The 18,820-nt window shown below is 44.7% G+C and overlaps 1 protein-coding gene across 3 annotated transcripts in view; it reads right to left on the bottom strand.

Moving 5' to 3' along the window:
• Positions 1-560: 560 nt before the first annotated feature.
• KIAA1958 (KIAA1958 ortholog) overlaps positions 561-18,820 on the bottom strand; it is a 66,861-nt gene continuing 48,601 nt past the window's right edge. For 2 of the 3 annotated variants that reach the window (XM_033174027.1, XM_033174025.1), the window contains 2 exons: positions 16,472-16,644; positions 11,784-12,651 (listed from right to left, as the gene is read on the bottom strand). In XM_033174027.1, coding sequence (XP_033029918.1) covers positions 11,845-12,651; positions 16,472-16,644 — 980 coding nt within the window. In that variant the 3' untranslated portion in view covers positions 11,784-11,844. Of the gene's footprint in view, positions 606-11,783; positions 12,652-16,471; positions 16,645-18,820 lie in introns of those variants that run through there. The other variant, XM_033174026.1, reaches the window with a different exon arrangement.

Genomic DNA, 18,820 nt, shown 5'->3' with positions numbered 1-18,820 from the left:
ACTGTATGACTTGCTCCCCTACCTGACTCTACTTATTAAACTGTTGTCAGGTCTTTGACCGCAATAAAGATTGATTGATTGATGATTATTCAGTACAGCACGATGTGTTATCTCATGGTGGAGTCCAACATCATCGGAAGGACCACTGATTCTCCATCTCTGACGTAGCCCATGAGAAACAATTTGTCTGCTACCCTCTCATATTCTTCAGTGATTCCCGCCACCACCACCCCGAAAGAAAGGCACATGTGTATATCATCATCACATAGAAGACTTAAGCAGCACACTTGCTTAGTTGTGTAAAAAACAACAACTTTAAAGGAACAAGGTAACAAATGCTGACAATTTCATGACCATGACGAGATGCGAGAATGGAAGGTTGTGTGGTTAGTGACAACCGTACAATTTCCAGTTGGGTCCTATTACTTGCACCCTATTCATGATAACTGCCTGGGGTGTGGGAGATTGCTGCATTTTCTTGAGTACAAAACAACAGGCTTCAATTTAGGCCCATGTTGCAGATTTTTAAAAATGAGCCATGTTTCAAATTTTGACGCGACTGGTTATAACTGGGTTCTTAATCATGTTCTGCCACAAGAGGGAGTCTGAATAAAAAGAAAAAGAAATACAGCCATATAATCTTCAACGCTGGCAGGACCATAGCTGTGGACAAAAGATCACCAATATGTCTTGGCAAATGAGCTATTTTCATGTCTTCTGTCCACAGAAGATTGTGCTGAAAATATACATGACCACACAACCCAGACCGGTCCAGTTTGGCCCCGATCCAACACTTCTTGTTACATCAGTTCGCAGCTGTGCATTCATAAACCACCGTTCCTGTGCATGTCCCCCCCACCCCTTTGCTGGATTGCAATATTTGGATAAGCTTCCATTCACTTCTTCATTTTTTTCATTGCTCATCTCAAAATTGCTCATCCAAATGTAGTTGGCTTCCTACTTCAATTAGCCCACCCTTAGCCGGTAAGGCTGAGGACGCGGGTGGCGCTGTGGTCTAAACCACAGAGCCTAGGGCTTGCTGGTTAGAAGGTTGGCGGTTCAAATCCCTGCGACGGGGTGAGCTCCCATTGCTCGGTCCCAACTCCTGCCAACCTAGTGCAAGTAGATAAGTAGATACTGCTGCAGCGGGAAGGTAAGCGGCATTTCCGTGTGTGCGCTGCTCTGCTTCGCCGGAAGTGGCTTAGTTATGCTGGCCACATGACCCAGAAGCTGTCTGTGGACAAACGACTCCCTCGGCCTATAGAGCGAGATGAGTGCCGCAAGCCCAGAGTCGTCCGCAGACTGGACCTAATGGTTTACCTTTACCTTTGGCTGGTATGGCTACTGGTGAAATATAACAGGAGTTTTCATTCAAAACAACTGGTGGGCACCAGGGTGGGGAAGACCATTCTAAGCCATGGGTCCACAAGACTGGAGCCAGCCATGCTCAAAGGGCAGTTATGTTCAGTATGAGTCTTATCTTTTGATAATTTGAACCACTTACATTTCATAGAACTGTAGAACTGGAAGGGGCCATGAGAACAAATCAAGATTTAGAAAGGCTGCATGACTTTTATCGCACAGAATCATCACAGGCTTCTTTGGGCCTGTTCAGAACACTCCATCCTCTACAAGTCAATTGCTGTTAGAGACATTACACCAAACACTTACTGGCTCAAGAGACAGTCCAGTATTCCATTAAACCAGTGATTCCCAACCTTGGGTCTCCAGCTGTTTTTGAACTATAGCACCCATCATCCCTGATGGCTGGTCCTGCTAGCTAGGGATGATGGGAGTTGTAGTCCAAAAACAGCTAGAGACCCAAGTTTGGGAAACCCTGCATTAAGCCAATGTACAAATACATGAGAAAACAGTTCTCCCAGGAATGCCTATTTAAGGAGCCGAGCACACAGACATGGCAAATAAGCAGAGTTGTAGAATTGTAGAGCTGGAAGGGAGACAAGTGTCATCTAGTCCAACCCCGTGCAATGCAAGAATCTCAGCTAAAGCACACATGACAGATAGTCATCCAACCTCTATTTAAAAACCTCCAAGGAAGAAGAGCCCACAACCTCCCAACGAAGACAGTTCCACTGTCAAACAGCTCTTAATAGCAGAAAGTATTTTCCTGATGTTTAGTCAGAATTTCATTTCTTGTAACTTGAAGCTATCAGTTCAAGTCCTATCCTCCAGAGCAAGAGAAAACAAGCTTGTTCCATGTCCCATGCAACAGCCCTTGAGATACTTGAAGGTGGCTGTTGTATTTCTCAGAGAGCCAGTGTGCTGTAGTGGTTAAGAGTGGTAGACTCGTAATTTGGTGAATTGGGTTCGCGTCTCCTCTCCTCCACATGCAGCTGCTGGGTGACCTTGGGCTAGTCACACTTCTCTGAAGTCTCTCACCCCCCACTCACTTCACAGAGTGTTTGTTGTGGGGGAGGAAGGGAAAGGAGAATGTTAGCCGCTTTGAGACTCCTTCGGGTAGTGATAAAGCGGGGTATCAAATCCAAACTCCTCCTCTTCTTCTTCTTCTTCTTCTTCTTCTTCTTCTTCTTCTTCTTCTTCTTCTTCTTCTTCTTTTTCATCATCATCATCATCTTTCCCAGGCTAAACATACCCTGCTCCTTCAACCGCTCCTCATAAGGCTTTGTTTCCAGATCCTTGACCATCTTGGTTGCCCTCTTCTGCACGTTTCAGCTTGTCAACATCCTTAAATTGTGCTGCCCAAATTTGGACACAGTATTCCAGGTGTGGTTTGATGAAGACAGAATGGAGTGGTATTATTACTTCCCTTGACCTGGACAGTATACTTCTGTTGATGCAGCCTAGAATAGCATTAGGTTTTTGTTTTGTTTTGTTTTTTTGTTTTTTTGCTGCTGCATCACACATATAGCAGCTCAGGTGCTCTTTGTCATTCACCTTTCCTACTCTACATATAGCTCCATGTGATTCTGCAATGGTTTGGAGTACAGCATATTTCACTTATAAAATGTAGAAATGTTTCAAAATTCACACTCTAGAACTGAACTATTTAGGTACAAAATTCACTGGGGTTTTCTTCAAAACTAAGGGAAATCTAATGCTCCGGTGAATGACATGCTTTTTTTCTTTGTCTGATGTTTAAAATTGTTTCTAAAATGGAAACCTTTTCTTCCCCCTCTTGTTTCTGACACTGTTTTGCTTCTCATGATCTATTTGCTGTCAAATGGATTCCAGGCAGCCATAAGTTAATATACTCCTGGGCTTGCCTAATGCACACAGCCCCATATAAATTGTGAAATCTTCCCATTTGACAGCTCTCTGCCGACTTCAGAAGGGGGGGGAATTTGCTGTAAATAATTATTAACAGTGAATTACAAACTGTATCCTACAGTGCCACCATAAATATGTCAGCTTTCTGAAAACAGGGAAAGAGGTTTTTATGAGGAATGAAGCCAGCATCCTGTGAATCACTGTCAGATCTTTCCTAGGTGGGGTGCAATTTATTATTTACCAGCTAACAGAAGTGTTTTTGAACTATGCAATATTTGTTGTTTACATTCAGGGATGTAATTGTGTCTCTAATCCCTTTGTAGTCTGGCCTAGGTAAAAGAACTGGGGGGGGGGGAACAGCTGGTAGCAGGAAGAAGTGGGAGAAATACCCTCAGGAAATCAAAGCTAGGTAGGAACTCCTATGCATGTAAATCAGCTGCAATATTTTGCCATCATTAACTGTCAGAGAAAGGCAAGCCTTGCATAACACGAGGCTGCATACCCAGCATACAATGAATGCACAATTCCCCCCTGAAGAATGCTGGGAACTGCTGTTGGTTATTGGTGCTGGAAATCGTAGCTCTGTGAGGGGACACCTGTGACCCTTCAAATGTGACTGACTCCAACTCTCATCAGTCCCAACCCAAAATGGTCAATGGTCAGGGGTGAAAGAGAAGGTGGCATTCACAAACATCTGGAGGGCAAAAGGTTAGGCACCCCCTGGTGTACATGATTGTGCTGCAAAACATACTGTACTATGCGATCCTGGGCTTTCAAACACTAAATAGTGGGGTAGGAGAGCTGAAAATTATGCCAATACATCTCACATCTGACAACTAATGTGCCACTTTGCTTTCAAGTAGTACATGAGTAGAAGAATCTAAAAAGCCTACGAAACACATTTTCAGAGTGCTCTAGCAGCTATGGCGGCTCATTTAGCAGAAGTCATGTATTTAGCATGAACTCTGAAAGGGTATACAGTCGTACCTTGGTTTAAGAACAGCTCAGTTTATGAACAACTTGCATTCAGAACGCTGCAAACCCAGAAGTAGGTGTTTCGGTTTGTGAACTTTGCCTTGGAATAAGAGCATGTTTCGCTTCATGTTGAGTGTGTTCCATTTGTAAACTGAGTCCCCTGCTGCTATGGGAAAGCACGCCTTGGTTTAAGAACGCTTTAGTTTAAGAATGGATTTCTGAAACAGATTAAGTTTGTAAACCAAGGCACCACTGTACAGCCGTACCTTGGATCTTGAACGGCTTGGCTCTTGAACATATCGGCTCCCGAATGATCGAAACCCGATGCACAAGCTGCAGGAGCTTTCTGCAGCCAGTGGAGGAAGAAGCCACTTGGGCGCCTGGGGCAGCACACCCAGGGGTGGGGTGAGCTGCCCATAGGGGAGGGGCGAGGGCAGGGCAAGCCGTCCAAAGGGGCAGGCAAGGGCAAGGCGAGCCACCCATAGGGGCAGGGCATATTGCGGGACCTTCAGAATATGCCTGCCTCCTTCCACTCAGCTGCCCTACAGCTAGGACTGAGGTGGCGGGTGGACCATTTGGGCAGCGCGGAACCTGTGCGTTCCCAAGCCACTGCATATCTCCCAGGAGGGACGCATGGCTCGGGCGCACTGCAGGCCCCGCGGTGAGTGCCGCCCGGCATTTTGTCACCCCTCTCAGTGGTGACACCCAGGGTGGACCACAGCACACCACACCCAGGGTGGACCGCACCCACCACACACCCCTTCCTCCAACCCTGTTGCTGTATGTAGGTTTTATTTCATTTGTTTTTTATCTTATATTTTGGAAATGTGCATCCAGTTTTCTTTTTCCTTCGATTTTTTGGGGCCCCCCCAAGAGAGTGGGACCCTAAGCTATAGCTTGTTTAGTTTATACGTAAACCTGGCACTGCACCTAACCTTCCCTCTGGGTGACTAAATTCAATTCTTCCAGCCGCCCCACCCAAAGAGGAAAGTTTCCTTTGTGGCACACTTACCATCAGATTAATTTAGCAGATTCCTAGGAAACAAAGACAGATTCTTGACCTTGGTGTGTCCCTGCAATGTTACATTTATCAGTTGTTGACAGCTAAAGCCTCGGAATTTTGGAATTGGCTATTTTTGCCCCCATCCCTTAATCATCTAAAGAATTTGTTGCATAACTGACGGTCCTGGTGTTTCGTTATCAGACACATCCTAGGATGTTTCACATCTGATTGTAGCTCTTGTAAGCATATAACCATGAAGCGGTTTCCCCCCCCCCAAAGAAAATGGCACCAGCTGCCTAAACTTCAAAGGGTAAGAGGGGAGACAGGGCTGTGACTGAAACTGTGCCAGTATTGTACTGAAATCAACACACCGTATATCTCAAATTAAATTAGCTTCTGTCTCTCGTCGCAAATCTGAACATCTCAGGAGGGTAGCCACAAAGACTGTGTGAAAATAGCAATTCCTTTTCCAAGTAATTGGCTCCCAGCTTCTTTCTCTGTAAAAGGTCAGGTTTTACAAGGGATGCTTTCAAAAACAAAGTCTCGGGAGTCCAATAATGGCCACTTAATATATAGTAGAGCTTACTTTTGCTGCTGATAGCTTTCAAGAGAGAAAACAACTAAATAATATATCTCTGGGAATGCAGATAATAAAGGGTCTAGAGGAAACCAGAAACTTTTGATGAACTTCATTGTATTTACAATATTGTTCTGGACAATATTGTTTGCTGGTTTCCCCTCAGTTTTGGACATTACGGTGTATTTCCATTGCTGGACTGTTGTCATTCTTTTACAGAAAGGATACGTCTCCTCCACAAATATGCCTGCAGAGTTCCCACAACAAGCTAGATGGCATACATAGGAGACAGCTTATGATTTGTGTTTGTGTAAATATTATGACAAGGGATGCGGGTGGCACTGTGGGTTAAACCACAGAGCCTAGGGCTTGCTGATCAGAAGGCTGGTGGTTCGAATCCCCGCGACGGGGTGAGCTCCCGTTGCTCGGTCCCTGCTCCTGCCAACCTAGCAGTTTGAAAGTACGTCAAAGTGCAAGTAGATAAATAGGAACCGCTCCGGCGGGAAGGTAAACGGCGTTTCCGTGCGCTGCTCTGGTTCGCCAGAAGCGGCTTAGTCATGCTGGCCACATGTCCCGGAAGCTGCTGTACGCCAGCTCCCTCGGCCAGTAAAGCAAGATGAGCGCCGCAACCCCAGAGTTGTCCGTGACTGGACCTAATGGTCAGGGGTCCCTTTACCTTTACCTTTAAATATTATGACATATATTTTGTTTTAATTGGTGTTTATATCCCCCAAAACATTTGTGACTCCTCGCCCTAAGAACAGATGCAAACATGCTGAAACAAATGTGGTACAGTCCTCTTATGAGATTGTACAACTTCAGAATAAACTGGAGAGACATTCCTCCCCACCCCCCTTCATTCTATTAGAACTCAGGGTCACCAAGCAAAACTGAGTGATAGGGAAATCAAGAAAGACAAAAGGAAATTAGGCCCGATGCATAATTGACTAAATGAATTCACTGGCAAAAGAAGCAACAGAAGGTGCAGTTGAATCTGCACATCCAGAGGCGGTATAATCCTGATGATCAGATGCTGGTGGTAAACAAGAGGCAATGGTTTTTTTCTGGTGGAATGTGCTGAAACACAGTTCCAGGACCCCCTTTTTTTGGTCACATCTGCTCACCTTCCATTTTTTATTTTTTACGGGCAGTCTTAGGCCTGGCGTTGCTTGGGAATTCTAAGGAAACCCCACCATCAGTACAGTTTTGAAAGATTCGGTCTGCCGCCTTGATTCAAAATGGCCTCCAGTTGAATCCAAACACAGGCAGGACCCTTTCTTTCCCTTAGGAACCGGTATGCAAAATTTGGTTGTGATATCTCTGGAACATGGGTAGGCAAACTAAGGCCCGGGGGCCGATCCAGCCCAATCGCCTTCTAAATCCAGCCCATGGACAGTCCAGGAATCAGCGTGTTTTTACATGAGTAGAATGTGTCCTTTTATTTAAAATGCATCTGTGGGTTATTTGTAGGGCCTGCCTGGTATTTTTTACAGTACATGAGTAGAATGTATGCTTTTGTTTAAAATGTATCTCTGGGTTATTTGTGGGGCATAGGAATTCGTTCATTCCCCCCCCCCAAAAATATAGTCTGGCCCCCCACAAGGTCTGAGGGACAGTGGACCGGCCCCCTGCTGAAAAGTTTGCTGACCCCTGCTTTAGAAGTATCCAAATGCATAGTGAACGAACAACATTCCCCATATATATATATATATATATATATATATGTGTGTGTGTGTGTGTGTGTGTGTGTGTGTATTTCTTAGAAGCACACCTATTCCACTTTTTCAGCAGAGTCCTCGGTGCTCCTCGCCAACAACTCTTAGTAATGCAATGGGGGCATTGAAAACCTTTAACTTTTAAAACCAAATGAAAACCTGTCCAGATGGCCTGATCTAGTGAAGCCCAGAATGGAGAGTTGAGGTAATCGGGAGAGAATCAAAAGTGAATTCTATGGGGCAAAGATAAAAAAAGAGGAAAGGGTAACAGAAAGGCAGGGGAGATATTTGCTAAGAATACGTGAAAAAGGAAACACTGTACTGACAGTGTGACTACCAAAAAAATATTCCATTCCCCCCCAGCTAATGTAGCCATGCAGCCCATTTGAATTAATTCTAATGTAAAAGTAGACATCGGAGAGATTTGAGCTGCATATCCTTGGAACAGAGAACATAACAATACTCGAAAACCCAATCTTGCATAGCCATTCATTCCAAGAAATGAGGATTCTTTTACCAGATAGCTCATGAATATCCCTTTGTCCTTTTAAATGCTACTGAAATGCTACACCAGAATAATGTCCTACTTGGTCCTTGTTGGGAAGCGACAAAACTGAGCCTGTCTGTTTTACAAGTTGTGCAATACTGGATCCCCATGCAGCAATGAAGTTCACTGAATTGCCTCGGGCAGATCTCTGTCAGCCATGCCTACCTGACCGGGTTGTTCGGAGGATAATATGAGGGAAAACTACATTTCTTTAGCTGAATGTGTGCTCATTCTGTTGGCCCGTTTAGGAAGCAATCCTATATACACATTGAACATAGAACTTAATGGGACTTCTTGAATAGGCATGTACAGATTGCATTGTTACTAACTTTCATTAAAGAGCTAGCACATGGAATTTATTTTGTATTCATGAATCCAGAATGAGAGAGAGAGAGAAAGTCATATTAAGAATGCTTTTTCACATCCTACCTAAGAGCCTTATGGGAGAGGACTTTATTCATTCCAAGTTACTCTGGTCTTCAACTTAATGTCTTTAGGCCAATTAATTGGTTGATGATCAATTTTAAAGGTGAGGGAATTGCCTTGCGGGGCAGAATTTGGTATATATTTAAATCTTACATTAATATCGTGGTTTTCATACTGTATGTTCAAATGCTGCATTAGATTAATTCAATGGCGTACTTTAGAGCCAGAGTATTTTGACATGCCTTGAAATGTATGTTACAGTTTAGAAGAAGGAAAAATCACAAAAACTTGGAAAACAAGGATATTGAATTCCATTTGAAGAATATGGGATACATTTGAAGGGGAAACTGAATCCATATGTTTTACCATAAGTCTCAGTAATTACACACGCAAACACACACAATTTTAATTCCAAATCTGTTCACTCCCAGTCTCTCAAATTATTGTGCTCTGATATGTCTGCCTGTCTTCCTATCCATCTATTGATTCATCTATCCATCCACCCACCTATCCATCTATTGCAGATAGGACACAATCAAACTCTGCAGGATGGACACAATCAAACTCTGATTTTCATTGGTAAAATATTAGACTTACTTCCCCCGAATGCCAAATACAAGCAGATGTGTGAAAGGTGGACAGAGAAGGCAAGGGGAGCGGGAGGATGATCCAAGGGAAGGGGGCAGTGATTTGTGGGGTTCTGTGCCACCCATGAGGCAGCGGAAGAGGAATAGGTCAAGCCATCAGAGACAGGAGAAGAGGAGGCAGAGGAAGAGTTTCAGGGAGGCTCAGAGAGGGAAGACACAGTCCCAGAGAAAGTTGGGCCTTTAGAATCTCCTGCATCGCCTTCCCCACTATCTCCACGGATGAATGAAAAATGGGTAGCCAACTTTCCTTTATTTGTGATTGTTCAAATCATTATCTCTACTTGTATCTATTAACTTCAAGGTCCATTGGGGGGAGGAGCCTGTGTTTTGTGATGTAATGAACAGGTAGGTGGATATACCTGCGATTCAGAGGAACATAACCTTCTTAATGCCAACCACAAGTGGAAACAAAACGACTTCTGCTTCAAGAGATATTAGCCTTTAATTGTTTAAAGTCTCTCATTCCAAAGACGTATCTCTAGGGTTACAAAATCTAAAACGGCATAGTAGAAAATATAATTCGTAGGTCAGGACTCCCATCGATCTACCACACTATTCCAGCCTCCTGGAATTGCCTCAGATGGAAAGGCAATAGAGAAAGGATAGAAAATCTGTGTCCACTTCTCCCTGAACTCCGACTACCATCAGTTCCAGTCAGCATGGCTATTGGTTAGTCAGGGACGATGGAAGTTGTAACACAATGACACTTGTTAGGCTACAGATCCCCTCATCCCTGCAAGAGAGGAATGTTTTAACCAGAACTAATTAATGCCAAAGTAATTCCCCCCCCCACAAAATACTTACAAGTGAATAAACCTATAAATGGATGTTCTGTAGAACCAAAGGGTGGAATTCGGTGTAGCCCTAAGTGGGGTATATGTGTGGAAATCGAGGTCTGCTTGAGCAATATTATTAATATTTATTTTCATTATTTACTAAATTTGTATATCGACCTGTACTTGCAGTCTCGGGGCAGTTACAACATAAAATCACAAAATAAAAACATAAAATACATAATGAAAACAAAAACAACCCAATAATCTCTTTCTCCATAGGGCTTTCCCTCCCTCTCTTCTCACTGTGTACCCCATCAACCTGCGCTGGAAATTCTCCCAATGCTCCAGAGCAGATTTAGGGGTTGTGGCAGCACATAAAGTGGGGGGGGGGGGGGAGAGAATCTTGTTCCATGAATACAAAAACTCATTTGAACCCCGCTCAGAGCCAACCTAAGTTAACCCCCTGGATAGAAAATATCAAACTTCTCCAAAACATTTAATCTATGGAAAACACTCTGGCCTGATTCAGACACAACACTTCCCTCCCTCTCTCTGCCTAGGTTTTAAGTTGCAAGCACCTGCTGTTAACCCTGGATAAAATTAACCTGGGTAATTCTGAATGTGGTAATTACGGTAAATTACAATATCAAACTGAAGAGGGTGTTGTCATGAATGCACCAGGCTCAGTACATTAGCTGCTGTTGCACATGCCATCAAAACCTGATTAAAATGTTTTGCAACAGTCATATGTAATGCTGAATGAGGATAAAGGAGAAGATGCAAGAATTAGCACACAAGAGGGCAGAGGCAGAGGCAGTCCATGCAGAATCCTGCAATACACTGCTTATCGTTGTACATCCAAACTCTGGAAGAAATTCAGTGCTGCTGTTTAAAAGTCACAAAATGGCTTTTGATCCAGTAGAGGGGTATGCTAATGGAAGAGGAGGGGAGGCAATCAATATCCTTTCCCCCTCTTCCCCCTGCAGCCTCCCTGCACCACTTTTCATGCTGTACTGGAGGATCTCCCAAACCTCTAGAACAGATTTTCAGAGGACTGCAACAGCCAAAGGGAAATGCTTCTCCTCCTCTTACATCAGCAGATGCCTCCAATGGATCAAAAGTTCATCAGGACAGGCAGTGTGTGGGGAAGCAATATCAGATTTCATGCAGTATATCTCCGTATATGTATATATACTGTATATTCTTGACATTTACAACCAACCTACATTGTTGGTGATATAATAAAGCTACTGGGCTACTGAGCCTCTTTCTCTTGATCAGTTGGCTTACAAAGCCTGTCCTAAAAGGCACTGATAATCAGACTCCCAAAGCAATTTTACCGCACGTAGAAGTACAATGTCCTAATAATATATCAACATAGTTTAGGGGTAGATCTCGGTTTATATGAAGGTGCACCCACTTCATTAATGAAACATCAGCAGGTCATACAATACACAACTGCTTGTTAAAACTCATACAACAGCCAGCCTGCAAGTGTGCAGACTGAAAGAGGCTCTTGTTGCTGTCCAGTTGACTTGGAAGTGATAGAAGGCTGGCATGACGTTAATTGGGTGGATGTAAGTAGCAGCAGTGGCTGGAGAGGCTGAGCAGCATGGGTGGGTAAGTTTAACCCTTTCCTCCCTTTTGTGAAGTTGATGAAAATAACTCTCTCCGCCCCCGCCCCCCCCAAAAAGCTGCTATTTGCACATGGAGAGAAGTTTCCCTTACAATGCAAAAGGAAGCATCAGGGATTAGGGCAATTATCACTGGGATCATAGCAGGGGAGAAAAGACTACAATACCCATCACCTGCAACATCAATGCTGTTCAGCGTGTTCTCACCCAACCTCTTCACAGGTTTTTATAAAAATAAAAATAAAAATGCAGAGCAATTGCATTCACGCAATTAACTTCACACCTAGTTTGGCCCTTACTGATAGGAGTTCAGAGAGCCAAACTTCCGGGAGGCCTGGGTGAAGGAGATGAAAGTGAAGTTCTCGCAGTGGTCAAGCTTGACCTTTTTGGCCAGCTTTGGGACGACCCCCCTCAGCGACCGCAAGCCCATCCTCTGCTCCTCATACCAGACGCTGCCCATGCCAATAGTCTCCTTCCGAGCAGTCAAGTAGAAAGGGGACTTGCCTTCCATTTGCGAAGGAGGCCGGTGGATGTACATGTACTTGTAAAGGAGGCAGTAAGGACAAACCTTGTGCCCTTTGGAGTGGTCATGGTATATCTGGCCGTAGCACACTCCGTTTGAGCCCAGCCTTTTCTCCCGTTTCACATTGTCTGTTCTGGCAAAAAAGGGCCGGTTCTGTGAATCTTTCAGCAGCTCAATGTCACCGTACATTAAATCAGCATGTTCCTGAAGTGTCCTCATGTTGAGGTACTGGCTGTTGTATTTTACCACGGTGGACAGCAATGCTACTGGGCTTCCGTCACCCAAGCACCCAATCCTCCACATCTCTTCTTCGTCGGAAAGTGAAAAATAGATGATGTTGCGAGAGCGGGCACCGGACATGCCAGCCTTGCTGAGCACCCTCAGCTTCTCCTTGAGCTTCTTGGTGGAAGAACCAAAGCTTCCGCTTGTGATGGAGAAACCAATCCCAGCATTCTTCAGGATCCGGTCTAACCCTCGGCGGATAGCGTGAAGAGAGGTGGCCAGGAAATCAGAGCCGTCGGTTTTCTTCACGGTGACATAGAAATCTTCAAGGAGCTCATTCAGCTTCACTGCTGGGATCTGGCTTGCAAGGAATGGGAGCGTTTGCATTAACTCTCACAGAACGATTTCCCCTGCCCACCCTGACCACTTCTTTTTTTTTGGGGGGGGGGGATTTAACAAGAGCTGGGTCTGAAATTTGAACTGAGCTAATGTATTAGCAGTCAGACAGTGGTGTAGCATGGGTTGGCAGTGCCCGGGGCAAAGCAAGTATCCTTGGCACCGCTCACCGATAGGCTGGAATGAAGGGGCAATAGTTCAGTGACCTATCCAAGTGGCAGCCGCAGAGCTCTGCGAGTGTCAAGCACAGCAGAAAGCGGGACGGGGGATTAGTTGGGAGCAGTATCTTTCTGAAGCTTTTGTAGAGGACATGCTAGCAACCGACTGCTTCTCAGTCTACCCATGTGGACATTGGGAGATTTTCTGTGTGAGGGGGAGGGTGCACAACTATTATTGTTATTATTACCACTACATTCTTCCTTTTTCTTTTGAAATTTTGCACCCCAAAGAATTTTGCACCCAGGGCAACTGCCCCTGTGGCTCCACTCATGCTACACTACTGCACTCAGAGCCAAACCAATCTTTTGCAGAGAATGGACCTTATCAGATCCAAGGACTACTTGTGGTGGCAGCGGTCTGGATCTGCTGCCCAAGGCAATGGCTTCATCCTGCCTTATGGGTGGGCCTGCCATGCTACACTGGCAGAGGCTCTCCATGAGTCTTTCCCCCCAGCCTTGCCAGGAGATGCTGGGGATTGAACTTGGACCCTTCTATCACTTACTTATTTCATGGTTCCAAAGACCATGGCAAATTCCTTATTCACAGAGCTGGCCCAAGACATTTTGCTGCTGAAGGAGAGCAGAAATGGCACTCCCCACATCTCAAGTCAAGGTGCATAGTACCCAAGGCCAGCCAAGTTATTTTGCAAGGCAGGGAATTCCAGAATTTCCTCTCCCACTTCCCCAGCAGTAAAAATATAATAATGCTAAGTATCAGTTACAGGTAGGTAGCCATGTTGTTCTGCCATAGTCAAAAAAATAAAAAAAATAAAAAAAAATCCTTCCAGTAGCACCTTAGAGACCAACTAAGTTTGTTCTTGGTATGAACTTTCGTGGTATCTGAAGAAGTGTGCATGCACACGAAAGCTCATACCAAGAACAAACTTAGTTGGTCTCTAAGGTGCTACTAGAAGGAATTTTTTTTTTTGACAATGATTTGTTAGATAACTATCTGCTTGCTGTCTTTTTGTGGCACCCCAAATTGATAGCTGGAGGTGGCTCCATCTAATGGAGAGGATACCTAAAGATAGCTTCTTTGTGCAGGAGGGACTTTGTTCCAGATTTTATCTTGCGAACTGCCCTGAGATATTTTGATGAAGGGCAATATATAAATGATCATCATCACCACCACCACCACCATAGGGCTGGTCCTGCTTATTCCCTAACTCATGTCTAAAAATCATCAAATTAACACGCTGTAGCAGAATACAACACTACCTGAACCAAGAAAAGGAAGTTGGGTGGAACTGAAATGCCCCAGTCAGAATTGCCTTAGGGTGACTCATTCCCAGTCTCTGACCAGTCACCAAATCTGGGGGCAGGAAGGAATTTTTGCCCAGATCAGACACTACTGCTGACCTTCCATATAGCCCCTTCCCTGCGCTACCTGTGGCACATGGCTTCCAGATATGTATCATCTTCAACTGTTTGTTCTGCAAATGCCTTTCTGCAGCAGCAGCAGCAGCAGCAGCAGCAGCAGCTCAGCTTGTGGCGCACTGAGGGCCAAACTTGCCCCAAGGTTCAATGCACCTATGCATTTAACATGCTTGTTTGTAAAGGGCAAAGGGGTGGTGACTGTCCAGAATAGGAAATTTAACCCCCTCCCCTTCCCCCAACCCCTGGGGTAACTATCTCTTCTAAAGCTAGAATTTGCTTTGAGGGAAATTATCTATTGATATCTACAGTGCAAATCCTAGCTTCTGTGAGGGACTGTCCTCAGTGGCTCAGCAGGGGAAGAAAGGGTTAAACTCTCCCTCCATGCCTGCTATGATATTACCAACCTCTCCCCAGCTGATGCTATTGGCATTTCTGTTTTTTTAAAGAAGCTCTGCACATTGACAGGAAAAAACATATATCGAACAATTGTCTAATTTGGCTGTGAGATCTATAGACTGGATTTTTCCAGCTATTAAATAAACAGCTGTCCAGCTCTTCCATTTTCCCTGTTGCACCTGATTGGCAGAAACTTCCCATCCTGCCTTGCCACTCAGATCTACTTACAGCCTCTATAAAGCTCATAATTAAAAGGAAAGCTTTAAGCTGGTTATAATGAGATGCTGGCATAAACAGGAGGAAGGCATGAATAACATTGCCTTTGATGCTGAGAGCCATGAAAGTTGCAAGGAGCCTTTTCCTTTGTGTTCTCTCATCACAAGATTAATTTCGGCTATCTTATTTCACATCTGTACCTCAGGCTTTTATTAAGCTACACGGAGACTTCTCGGGCCTGTAGCCAGAAATTTTGCGAAAAACGTGGGGCGGTGGCTAATGATAGATCAGGAGCGAGGAGAATCAATGCAGAGCAGCAAGACCCTGAACACACGTAGCCTAATATAATATCAAAGTGTTTTACTATCAATAGAATAAGCCATACATTTATCAGCAGGAACAGAATGACTTATTACTTAGTAATTGGGTAGAAATGGGACTTCCACATTTCCTCTCAAATCTCTATCAGTAAAAGTGGTAGAGACTTCATGGTGTTGGCCCCACACACTGAACATTCTGTGAATACTAGCAGAACGGTGTTTTCTCAAACAGTGGGTCTTGGGCCTACTTTCACCCAGGCCTTGGTGCCACAGCCTGCCCTCTGCCTCCTCACTAGCCTGCCATCCCCCCCCCCCCAGCTAAGCCATCGCCAGGGGTGCCAAGTCCTGGGGGCCAAGTCCATTTTGGGCGTTTGTTCCGCCCCACAATGTCCCAAAAGCGTGGAGGTGAAGCACAGAGCAAAGCATGGCACAGCTCCAGTTTCCAGCTCCTTCTCCTTCTGCTGCTGCTGCTACGGACAGGGCGGTGGGTTGAAGCAGCTTCCTGCCAGTGAAGCTGCATAGCCACTGCATTCAGCTCATCCACTGGCTCCTCCTGACATTACGTGTGCATCATGTCGGGTCGCTGCACATATGTGACGTCACACGTGCAATGTTGGCCCCTCCAATCGCCCTCACAAGCTGGCACCTCTGGCCATCGCCTATTGGTTAGACAGCTGCCAGCACCGCCAAGTCATTGCATGCTGAGTAAAGGTTCCTGGGAGATTCTTGCTCAGTTCAGAAACTACCTGTGTCAGATAGGAGGATATTCCACAGCTTAAGCACCACTGCTGAGATAGGAAGGGCTGCCATATTTCAAGAAGTGAAAATCCAAGAAATTCTGGGTGTATGGCAATCCTAGCAGCCTCACTTTCCCACTGCTGTACTCCAGATGCCAGAACAACAATCAGCTGGGCTTCAAATGCCAAAAACAAACAAACATACAGAAGGAGGTCGTCCTTGAGATATCCTGGTCTCAGGCCGTCTGGGCAGTAAACATTGAGACCAGGACTTTGAATTGGGCCTGGGAACAAAGTGGAAGCCTACAGATCGCTTCCTCAGCTTGTGCTCTCCAGCTGTTTTGGACTACAACTCCCATAAGGCCTTAGCATTGGTCACGCTGGCTGAGGCTGATGGGAGTTGTAGTCCAAAATACCTGAAGGGCACAAGATGGGGTAGGTATCAACAGATAAATAAGGCTTCTGCCTTGCAGATTTAATCTAATTACAGTACACCATCAGAACCAAGGCCACTCACCTTTGTAATGTCCATGTAATCTTTCAGGCCTTTCGTCATACACCAGTATCGCCACACATTCAGAGCATACAGAGTTGCTTTTGTTGTATTTGGGCTCACCGCACTGATGCAGAAGTACTTCAAGTCATCATCAAAATTGAAGATGGGGAATTTATTGAGCTTTGTTGAATAGGCTGAAAAACAAAGAGGAAGGGAAATGCAAAGTAAATTTGTCTTGCTTGTATAATATGTCTGCTGAGAGCTGTTGTGCCAAGAATGTAAGGCATATTAAGAAAATGAAGATGCAATCCAGCTCCTACTGAAGTCTTTAAAATAAAATAAAAACAACTCCTATTGCTTTTAAAGGGGCAGGATTGGAGCCCCCATGAGCCAACACAGGGAAATCTCACTTCACCCATTAAACACACATTTATTATTGAAGCTTTAGGCTCAGGGAAGTATTTTCAGCACAGCTCATATTGAGATTGTCTCAGTGGTTTCAGCGATGAAAAATATTAAGCACTATAAATTTTGTAGGTGAAAAAATACGCATGACCTTTTTGCATTGAGAAAAGATCTAAGGAGACCCTTATTTACTGCTGCCAGGAGGGGGAGAACTCTATTAAGATAAGGAATGTGAAGGCTATTTATGCTCAGTATTATAACCGATTTTGTTTCTGCATCCCTATATATAGTTTTTTAACATTCCGCTAGAAAATCTATAAGGTAATGCACTCAGAGATCATGCACTCCAAATGCTCTGGCACGGGAAGTGACTGGCCAAGCTGCCCTGATATCACAGAGAAGAACCATGGGCTTCTTGCTCTCCTTGGCAGAGCTGCTCAGATCTGGAAAAAGAAAACTTGAGTTGGGGTGTGTGTGTGTGCCTGTGTGTACACTCCAGATGACCTGTTTATTGAGCATTCATCTTGATTTGCTTCCACAAAACACATGCAGAGCTTAGACTATGTCCAGTGATATTTGTGTTGCAGTTATTAAACGATGAGCATTCCTCCTAATTTGTTTGCAAGGCATTTATTTGTCTTCTTGTTAATCATTTGCCTGCCCCATCGCTTTCCAAATTGAAAAAAAAGTCTGGCGCATTTTGTTGTTGCTTGCTTGCTTCTTAAGTGGATTTGCTGCATTTGAGCAACAGAGCACTTCAATTCACTTAAAGTGCACAAACCTAAATTTCAGACCCTTCGAGTGTCTCTATTTTCCAGGGATAGTCCCGGATTTACAGAAGCCATCCTGATTTCTTATTTGATCCTGGAATGTCATGCTTTTCCTTAAAGGTAAAGGGACCCCTGACCATTAGGTCCAGTCGTGTCCGACTCTGGGGTTGCGGCGCTCATCTCGCTTTACTGGCCGAGGGAGCCGGCGTACAGCTTCCGGGTCATGTGGCCAGCATGACAAAGCCGCTTCTGGCGAACCACAGCAGCGCACGGAAATGCTGTTTACCTTCCCGCTGGAGCAGTACCTATTTATTTACTTGCACTTTTGACGTGCTTTCAAACTGCTAGGTGGGCAGGAGCAGGGACTGAGCAACAGGAGCTCACCCCATTGCGGGGATTTGAACCGCCGACCTTCAGCACCACCCGCATCCCTTTTCCTTAGGATGTCCCTATTTTCATTGGATGAATGTTGGAGTAACTATATAACCTTTAGAAGACATCTGAAGTTTTTTTTAAAAAAAATGTTTCATGATTTATTATGTTTTTATATGTGTTGGAAGCCACCCAGAGTGGCTGGGGCAACCAATATTGGGGGAGATGCCCCCCCCCCAATTCAAAATGTGGCACCGGTGCTTCAGCTCTAACTTGTGGTAAGTTAGACAGTGTTGCAGATACAGTGGTACCCTGGGTTATGTACTTAATCCGTTCCGGGTTACAGTACGTAACCCGAAAAGGAAGTAACCTAAACAATTTGTTCTGAAAAAAACAAAAAAAAATACTCTGCGCATGCGCAAATCATGCGAACGTCGGGTTGTGCTTCCAGGTTAGCAGAGTTCGCAACCCGAAGCATACGTAACCCGAGGTATGACTGAAACAAAATAGGAAATTCTTTCCAGTAGCACCTTAGAGACCAACTGAGTTTGTTCTTGGTATGAGCTTTCGTGTGCATGCACACTTCTTCAGATACCGAGGTATGATTGTAATCTGTTGTTTTCACATTCAGCTGCGTGAACAATTAAGCATACTTAAGACCAGTGCTTTTTTTCTTAAAAAAAATGTTTAGGGGTACTCTCATTTTCCTACTCATATTGAAATACTGCCTCTCAATGAGGCCAAAATTAAGATTCACAAAAAGTTTAGGGATATGCATACCCCTGTGTCCCCGCCCCCCCCCCCAGAAAAAAGCACTGCTTAA

This window comes from Lacerta agilis, chromosome 16, assembly GCF_009819535.1.
Source record: "Lacerta agilis isolate rLacAgi1 chromosome 16, rLacAgi1.pri, whole genome shotgun sequence".
In the NCBI taxonomy this organism is placed as follows: Eukaryota; Metazoa; Chordata; class Lepidosauria; order Squamata; family Lacertidae; genus Lacerta; species Lacerta agilis.
Note: the sequence above shows the minus strand (reverse complement) of the source record. Positions and strands in the feature narration are given on the sequence as shown.